This window comes from Mus pahari, chromosome 17, assembly GCF_900095145.1.
Source record: "Mus pahari chromosome 17, PAHARI_EIJ_v1.1, whole genome shotgun sequence".
Taxonomy (NCBI): domain Eukaryota; kingdom Metazoa; phylum Chordata; class Mammalia; order Rodentia; family Muridae; genus Mus; species Mus pahari.
The window spans coordinates 58,093,881-58,103,431 of record NC_034606.1 but is presented as its reverse complement, the minus strand read 5'-3'; the positions used below and the strand labels follow the sequence as shown (position 1 = coordinate 58,103,431).

The window sequence follows — 9,551 nt, the reverse complement described above, 5'->3', positions numbered from 1 at the left end:
AAAAAAAAAAAAAAAAGAAGAAGAAAAAAGATGAGTGAGTTCATGGAGGAAATATAAACACAAAGAAAGCACCTTTCTGGCCCACTCAATGCCAGTGAGGGCCTGCGCTGTAGATAGTAAGGGGAGCAGCAGAGCTCAGATTAGAAATCCTTTCCTTAGGAAAGTCAAGGTTCACAAGCTGGATAATTTCCTCAAAGTGCTAGCTGCTCCTTATCTACCATTCCTTATGGCCTGCTTGCTGACTTCATCCTATTTCCTAGACACCTATTTACCAACTACAAGCCTTCACCTCTAACCTGATCCTGTCTCTTCTCTTAGATTGTGTCCCTGACTACAACCCCCCCCCTCCTCCTCCAGATGATTAATCTTGATTTTTCAGCTTGAAGGAATAATGCCTAAGAAATAATGCCTCTGGTGGGTCTGTAAGGCAGCTTCCAGAAGGACTGACTGGGTGGGGGAAGGCTTGTGCTCACGGGGCCTTCCAACAGGCAGCCAGACACAAAAAGGTCCAAAGAAAAGAATATCCCAAGATATCCGAGCCTGGTTTCTTTGGCTGAGGGATTCAGTGTTGTGGGCTGGGCAGCTCACATCCTCAGCCTGTGCCGAGGACTGCTAGCCACGGACTCCCCAGCCTTGCCATGAAAGCCAGTGTAGTCTACATAACTTGGTTCCTAGTACCCACGTTGTTGGTTCATCTCTAACTCCAGCTCCAGGGGCTTGGACGCTGATGATATCTGGCACTAGCACACAAATACATAATTTTAAAAAGCAAAAACAAAACAAGACAGCCAACCAGAGCCAGTCCTGAGCATCTAGCCCCTGTGTCCTGCAAGATAGAGCATCAGCTGGGGGCGGATGCCTTGTGTATGTGGTGCTTGGTGTTACGGCACCCATGCTCAGAATACAAATGTTAGATTTATCTTCCACAGATCTCTACTGTCTGCTCGTCCTCCTGTCTCAGCCTTCAAGTACTGGGACTATAGGCACAGAATATATGTATAAGGCACCTTCCCAGCTCAGAGGGTTAAAATAGTATCCAAAGGAAATGTATTAATAAAAAATATTTTTAAATTTTTTAAAAAGAAAACAAAGGCATATTCAAGAAAACAATGTACAATTAATTTTAAAGAGAGGTTTCTGTTTTCAAGAGTTACAGAGCAAAATCTACCACAGTAACTTTTCTATCTGCTCCTTGGTCACTGGGTGTATGCACTTGAAAGGCTGTCGCTCTGAAAAGAAACTCTGAAAGCCATAGTGTGTTTGCAACAAAAAGCCATTGGCTGAGAAGGTAAACGAAGAGCTCAGGAGGCTGACAGAATGTTATCAAGACCAGCCTGAGTTACTTCTTAGTAAATTCCAATTTCAAAAACACACATAAATACAGATTTTTCAAAGAGCTGGCTTTGTAAGCCTGGGGATGTCCTGTGGTAAAAACATCTGTCAAATATTTGCCAGGGCAAGGATCTACAACCCTCCTAGTGCCATAAAACAAAACAGAAAACAACCTGATATTTCAGAAGCCTGAGATTTCTCTTTTCAAAACAGGGTTTCTCTGTGTAGCCCTGGCTGTCCTGGAACTCACTTTGTAGACCAGGCTGGCTTCTACCAGGCTGGCCTCGAACTCAGAAACCCGCCTGCCTCTGCCCTCCCAAGTGCTGCAATTAAAGGCGTGCGCCACCACTGCCCGGCTTAGAAGCCTGAGATTTCTGAGGACCCTGGTGAAGATTTGTCACCAAAGGTCACTTTTTCCTCTTAGGGTGAGAAACTGCTGCCCCCTGTAGACCATAGTCAAAAATATTAAAAGAAAAACCAAAAAGTAGAGAGTATCTAAACAAGTTCTGGGCAAGAGAAGGGTATGGGGCTGACAGAGGTAAGAACATGCACCCTGCCTTCCCAACACATGAGGTACACGAAGCTGGCACTCTGAGGAAGTTATCCAGCTTATGAATCTTGACTTTCCAATAGAACTGAAATTTAAACTAATTATAGAACTTTTCTATGAGTTAGTAAGCGAAGAAATGCTGAAGATTAAAATTGAACCATTTTAAATTCATGTTACACTTCTTTCTGCCAAATCAAAGCAAATCCTGTCCATCTAAATATCTAGTCCCACTTGGTTACTGGAGATGAGCAAAGGCTACATAGAAAACTTACAGGCAAAGATCAATGAGAAAAACAATCATTTATTTTTCTAGTTGTGATAACTTAAAATTCGAGGTTTCAAATGGGTCCATTTAGCACCGCAGGTATCCACAGTAACATTTGCGATTCATCTTCACATGCTACTTCTAGCTAACGTCTGAAAAGTCACAAACCTTGGATGAGGAAACTGCCGAGGAACTTGAGGGGGACGTATCTCTCGAGGTTTTCACAGACTGGGTGGATCTCTCTTTACCTAAGGACAATGCCAGGCAAAGAAACAAAGTAAGGCGGGGTTTCTACTTCATGGGTTCCTAATTCTGTAGCTGAATTAACAGGGAAAACGAGATATGTGCTTCATTATGGAAATTTCTTATCACATCATTGTGTTAACATCAAAATCTACTTCTCTTAGTAACATCATAAAAAACATTAAAGTCATGTAGAATGAAATAACACCATTGACCACAGCAATGTCAGCTGATGACCACAGAAATGCTGAGAAAGGCAGAAGACATTTCCATTAGTGTGTCTCCTCACACTTCCTTGTCACAGCTAAGCAATCTCTAGATGCTTGGGCTTCTAACAACCTGGGGGGCAGTATTACCACCTCTTCCCAAGGTCCTGAAGACAGGAAGCCTCTACACCAGCTGCTCTCAGCAGGGACCATTCTCTTCTTACCACCTCAGCCTTGGGCAAATCATGAGGTTCCCTGTTACTGATAATCTTTAACATGTCATTGTATAAACATATGGAATGTTATTACAGTTAGTATGCAGCTATCACAGGGCATTCAGTTAAGGAGCTATAAACAGGAAATTTAATAGATACTCCTAAAATATTTACACCATTTAAAAGAATTTAGAAACCCATTAATTCAGAACACTGATCCAAAGCCTGCTATGAATGATGTCAACAAGTGTTTTTGTTTATGAGATAAAGTCACTATTGTTAGTTATTTCAGATACTCACATGACATTTCATGGAACCATTTTTAATAGAAACGTAAGCCAGAAAATATATTAACAAAATTACTTTAGAAGGCTCAATAACCAAAACTTATTTAATTTAGTTTTTAGTTAGCTAATTTAATTAAGCTAATTTAACTTTTAACTTACATTCAATCCTGTAATCTTAAATTCAGAAAACCTAAAATATTATTAACACAAAGTTGTTTTAGAAAGTGGCCACACAAATGCTGCTAAAGCCTGGAAAGGGGACGAGAGCCAGGAGAGCAGGCAGGAGCAGAAGCAGACAGCCAAGCGCCTGCAGAGCCCAGCAAAGCCAGCTCCAAATGGCTACGGCTAAGCAAGCTCTAGAGACCTGGGGTGGTTTTAAAACAACACCTTCTTCCCAAGGTCCTGAAGACAGAAAGCCACTCACTCCACACAGTGGCTTTCAGCCACAGGACACTGTTCTTCCCCACCTGGCCCTGGGCAGTGTGTAAAGACAGTCTGATTGTGTCCGTCGGAGAGTAGTGCTGATTTAAAACAACTGCAGGCCGAAGTGACCAGAGTGCTGTGGGGCCAGCCCCAAGATCATCCTCATCAGAAAATCATCCGACTTTACTAATGCTGAGTCTGGGCGAGAGCCCCCTGCTCTAGTATTCCAATTCTGAAGTTTCAACAGGTTTTTGAATCTAGATTCTTGTGGTACCACAATCCTGGTACCATCGGTTTCAGGACAGCCAAGGCTGAATAGTGAGACCTAAAAATAAAGTACAAAAAAAAAAAAAAAAAAAAAAAGGACTGCTACAACCATGACATCTTCAAACAGTCAAGAGCACAATCCAGTCATTCCCAACTCATGTGGCAAATTCTATACTACATTGTAAAGTCTATCTTACTGTCAAAAAGCACCTCCAACCAACAATTTGCAACCTGTAGCTCACAACCCCTTTGGGGTCACAGATTAGATATTTACATTACAACTCCTAACAATAGCCAAATTAGAGTCATGAAGTAGCAACAAACTAATTTCATGGTTGGGATCATCACGGCATGAGGAAATGTATCAAAGGTTCAACAAAGGGTTCAGGCTGAGAACCCTGTCCTAGAGGACCAAATACCATTATCATTTTAGTAGCCTTGGTCTACTTAGCTGTTAGGAACTGAGTCTGTCTGCACTGGAAGTCAGGTAGAGAACTAGCTTAGTTCCTACACTTAGGTTACAATGTCTTCTTCTACCCTATTCTGCAACAGTCCTTTGAAAGAAGATGATGTGCTGAACCAATCAGCACAAAATAGGCTACAAAGGTATAATCATGTGAGGTATATCATGTGAGGTAGCTAGTTGTATACGAGTAGGCTGGCTTGAAGGTAAGTCATTGAGAAATGACCTCTCCCCCAAATACAGCACACTATAAACCAAGAATTAAAACTGGAAAACTCTGATTATGGGTCAAAGATTGGTATATGAGTTACATAACTGGCCCTAATGGAGATCGGCATTCTGACTATACAGAAGGTCTGAAAAATCACTGTGGAGCTACATACGTCCTTGAGAGTCAATCCTAACGGGCTTGTCAATCACCTGTGCAGGTAGACCCTTTCTGAGCCAACTCTCTGTCTCAGAGACCTCAGGAGTACTAGAGAGACTATTTACAGGGAAACGGGCAACGGTCCCATTGGCCACGGCCATTCTTACCCTGCAAGTGTGCTCTTTCAGTTTGCTAAGCCTTTGTAATCAACCCCACTGTCATCTAATATACTACACACTGTCTTCTGCGGGGCTCATCTGTTTTCAAGGTCACAAGGATAAGGAACCCAGCAAATACCAGAGCATAATCCTGGTGCCAGTTACATATTCAATTTTAGCGTGCATCAGCTAGAACATAGGAAAAACAAACAAACAAACAAAAACCCAGCAACAACACACACAGAAACGATGGCAAACAACTGTCAATCTCAGACTTTGCCTTCCAGAAACAGGGCATTACTACTGTAGCTAGGCCAAGTATGATCAAGTGTAGCCCAAGACCAGTTCCTGATTTCAGATGCGTAATGGCTAACAGAAGCAGACATCAACCAATCTTGGTATGCAGAAGCAAAGGACTGCCCAGGGCAGTCTCACACACACTCATTTATACTGGTTACATAAATGAGTGGACAAGCAAAAAGCAGGAGACAAAGACATAACATAGATGACAGCAAAAATCGCAGTGAGGGCTGGAGAGATGGCTCAGCAGTTAAGAGCGCTGACTGCTCTTCTGAAGGTCGTGAGTTCAAATCCCAGCAACCACATGGTGGCTCACAGCCATCCGTAATGAGATCTGGGGTGTCTGAAGACAGCTACGGTGTTCTTACATATAATAAATAAATAAATCTTTAAAAAAAAAAAAAACCGCAGTGAGCAGACATCTCTAGCTCCCACTGCCAAGGCCTCACTCTACAGTTCTCTGCACCCCGGCAGCTAGTCCTGACCAGGAATGGCTGGCCTAGACAACCAACTACCTGGATAGCTGGACTGCTATCCACCCTGGCCGACAGTGGACTTGAGAGCAAAAGATACTTTCCCCCATTTCAATAACTTCTCAAGTCAAACCTCCCACCCTTCAAAATTCCAGATCAGAACCTACTCCCAAACTCACCTCTTCCTCGAATTGCTTCATTCTGTCGTTTGCAGGAAGCACCGACACGCGAGGACTCTAGGGAAAGGTGGCAGGGAGGGGTTAACACCAGCGGCTCTGTGCCCAGGGGAGCAAGGGAAGACCCCAGAAGAATGAGCAAGGAGAAAGGGCCTCTGAGCTCTTGCTGGTGATACTCAACTCCTCCTAGCCTGCCTCAGGCTGAACTGCCTGAGCAGCCCTAACTAAGAAAAGCCAAGGCAGAACCAGAAAGAACACACTGCACTGGCTCCTCAGAGAACAACAGACACCTAATGGTTTTGGGGACCATCTTTTTAACAAAGAAATGTATACTTATCTAGATTAATAAAGAACAGAATCAAAGAGACTTTGTATGAGCTCCCTTAACCTGCCTTTAAAGTGTCTGGTAACGATTTTCTCAAAAGAAATAATTATCTGGCCTTTGATGGGATATTCCCATGTGAACACACAGTATAACTGGATGTCTTTCCCCTGCTAACTTGTCTCCTGTTGATTTGTTTTTCAATTATAAGCAATCAGAGAATATAAGAAAAAGTTTAATTCTTTGATTTTCAGCCAAGTGGAAGAAGTGTGGGGAGGAAACCAACTAAGGATAGAGGACATAAAACCGTTAAGTGGATAAGTACCAACATGTGTTCATACAATAACCATAAGGTTGGTTCACATTTAAAGATGTGACACAGGATCACATATCAGGTGGAGAGGGGGACAGTCAGTCTACTGGAAGCTAAGTCACTATTAGAAATATAACACAGTGACCCAACTACTCCTGGGCATATACCCAGAAGATGCTCCAACATGTAATAAGGACACATGCTCCACTAGGTTCATAGCAGTCTTATTTATAATAGCCAGAAGCTAGAAACAACCCAGATGTCCCTCAACAGACTAGATACAGAAAATGTGGTACATTTACATAACAGAATATTACTCAGCTATTAAAAACAATGACTTCACGAAACTTGTAGACAAATGGATAGAACTTGAAAATATCATCCTGAGTGAGGTAACTCGGTCACAAAAGAACACTTATGGTATGCACTCACTTGATAAGTGAATATTAGCTCAAAAGTTTGGAATATCCTAGATTCAATTCACAGACCATATGAAGCCCAAGAAGGATAACCAAAATGTGGATGCTTTAGTGCTTCTTGGAAGGGGAAACAAACACAGGAGGAAATATGGAGACAAAGTGGGACTGCCCCATCTGGGGATCCATCCCATATACAGTCACCAAACCCAGACACTATTGTGGATGCCAGGAGGTGCTTGCTGATAGAAGCCTGACATGGCAGTCTCCTGAGAGGCTTTGCAAGAGCCTGACAAATACAGAGGCAGATGCTTGCAGCCAACCATTGGACTGAGCGAGGGATCCCTGATGGAGGAGTTGGAGAAGGAACTGAAGGAGCTGAGTAGGTTTGCAGCCCCATGGGGGAGCAATAGTGACAACTGGCCAGACCTGCTGGCCCCCAAGCTCCCAGGGACTGGACTATCAACCAAAGAGTACACACAGAGGGACCCAGGGCCCTGGCCGCATATGTGGCAGAGGATGGACTTGGTGGACATCAGAGAGAAGAGCTGCCCTTGGGCCTGAGGGTGTATGATGCCCCAGTGTAGGAGAGTGCCAGGTGGGGAAGACAGGAGTGGGTGGGGTTTGTGAGCACCCTCATAGAGGCAGGAGGAGGGGAGATGGGATAGGGGGTTTCAGAAGGGGAGACCGGGAAAGGGGAAAACATTTGAAATGTAAATATAGAAAAAAAAGTTAATATAACACAATAACAGGAAAGTTGTCTGACTTGTTTTAATAACATGCTTGCCAATACTCTAATAGTATGATATCTAAAACTTTACTGATTTTTCTGTACAAAGTTTCCCATACATGGATTTTCCTCAGACAAATTTATGGGTACCATCCTGGCTGAACCCTTTATTACACTGTATTTAGAATTTCAAAACATTTTGTTAGCTTCTTGTAGGAACAAAAAGACCAAAACTAAAGGGCTCCAAATAAAAGCTAGAATCCCTCTCTCTCTAACAATCACACTCTCGCTGCTTGACGCCTGGCCCAGTGAACTGCTGTGAGATTCCTAGTAACTCCTGAGCTTCATCCCAAATGGCCCTTCTCAAAAAGGAAAGGTATGCTAGAGACCCTTCCATAACAACAGGACCTTGCACTTGCCAACTTCTCTACTCATGGAAGACCTGAGCTGTCCCAGAAGGCCAGGCCAAGCAGCTTTTCCTGACCGCTACATAGACACTATTGTTTCTAGGCATGGTCCTTCCATACTTTCCCTCTAGCACAGCCACTGTGATTCTAGCGGCTAGCAGCTCTGGACTGATAAAATGCCCTTTAGCTTGGGCACTGTGCACCCCTGCAGAATCCTTAAGTGGCCTTACCAGGAACACATCCTGTGCTTCTCGTAAGGTCTCTTGATTGGGTGTCTGTAGTGACAGGAGGAAGTGGCCCTTGAGCAACTGAGTAACTCTACTCTAGCTGAAGCATCTTTCCAGTAAGAAGATCCCAAGACTTCTGGACTGTACCTACCCACAATTCTCACTAATTAAGATGTACCCTAACAAGGTCCTTCCGGTCCCCCATGGAAAGCCTTACTTGTCATTTGCAACAAACAAATTCTTTTAAGACTATACTTTGAAGGCAACAACAACAAAAAAGCAGGTCAGCTTGCTAAGGCCTCCAAGGACGAGGAGCCACGTTTTTCCTGCTCTAGGACTTTCCTCACTTTCACCCTTTGGCAGAGGCCAGGGACAGCTGTCCAGGTTGAACCCACACATACAATGGTGAGCCCCGCCCCCTTTCTCCACTCACTCTTTCTCCCAGCCGATCACTAGCTGTCCAGAGTAGGGGAGACAATATGTATGATTGACAGGTTCCTGCCTGCCGTTTTCCTCCAGGATAGACTCTGTAATCCAAGAAACTTAAAGGCAATCATGTCTTGTCTTGTAAAAGGTGGCCTGACCAACATGGCTTCTCCTCCACAGGCTGGGAGCCCATGTACTCTTTGGGGGATGTCCAGAAGGGGGCACACCTTCGGGTTGCTGCAGTAAGACTGGGTGTCACCCCTGACACATAGTAAGGTCCACCTTCTGTAGATCCCTCACAGGGTCTAGTGTGTTCTACTGGGATGTATTTGCAAACAGTGTCTCTCACATTGAAGAATGCTTCTTTCTTTGGCTTTTTTTTTTTTTTTTTAAATGGCCTTAGGGGTAACCTCCAGGGAGTCCAAAAAGCCTGTGGGCTAAAACACACCTTCTAATACCACATTAAGCTAAGTGCAGCCTGTAATTAGACCTATTTTGCATAATGCATAATTTAGGAAACGAGATTCATTATATCTAAGTTTTCATGGCCGGTCCCAGGGCCCTTCCCTTGCAGAAGGACGGCACATGTGCCTCACAAAAGCCTCAGCAGCCCCTGCTTAACCTCTCAGCGATGGTCACACCCTCCCAGGTCTCTCCACTCCACAACCATGTCCCTCCTCCTCCCTTCCTCTCCACTGGCCAGACAGCCCCTTCCCTACTGGAGTCTACTCTGTCACATATTTACTCGAAACGCTTCTCTGGTACAGAGAAACAGGACAATTCATAACTATTTTATTTCTCTCAAAATAGCTAACATGAACAGGCTCAATAACTCTTTAAATACAGAGGTTCACACTTGGGCTTTCTTGTTTGTTTGTTTACTTGTTTGTTGCCATTACTGGGGCTCTCCCAATGTCTAGTCTCTGAGACTTTCTGTTTTTTACTAATGATGTCTTCAGGCCCAAGAGCACCACAGGCCTAGAGT

General features: G+C 43.8%; 1 protein-coding gene across 8 annotated transcripts in view; it reads right to left on the bottom strand.

Moving 5' to 3' along the window:
- Positions 1–9,551, bottom strand: part of Pphln1 (periphilin 1) — a 78,891-nt gene that overhangs the window by 29,136 nt on the left and 40,204 nt on the right. For 5 of the 8 annotated variants that reach the window (XM_021216472.2, XM_021216471.2, XM_029548016.1 and 2 more), the window contains 2 exons: positions 5,729–5,785; positions 2,316–2,395 (listed from right to left, as the gene is read on the bottom strand). In XM_021216472.2, the coding sequence (XP_021072131.1) occupies positions 2,316–2,395; positions 5,729–5,785 (137 nt within the window). The remainder of the gene's footprint in view (positions 1–2,315; positions 2,396–5,728; positions 5,786–9,551) is intronic. The other 3 variants (XM_021216473.2, XM_029548017.1, XM_029548020.1) reach the window with 1 other exon arrangement.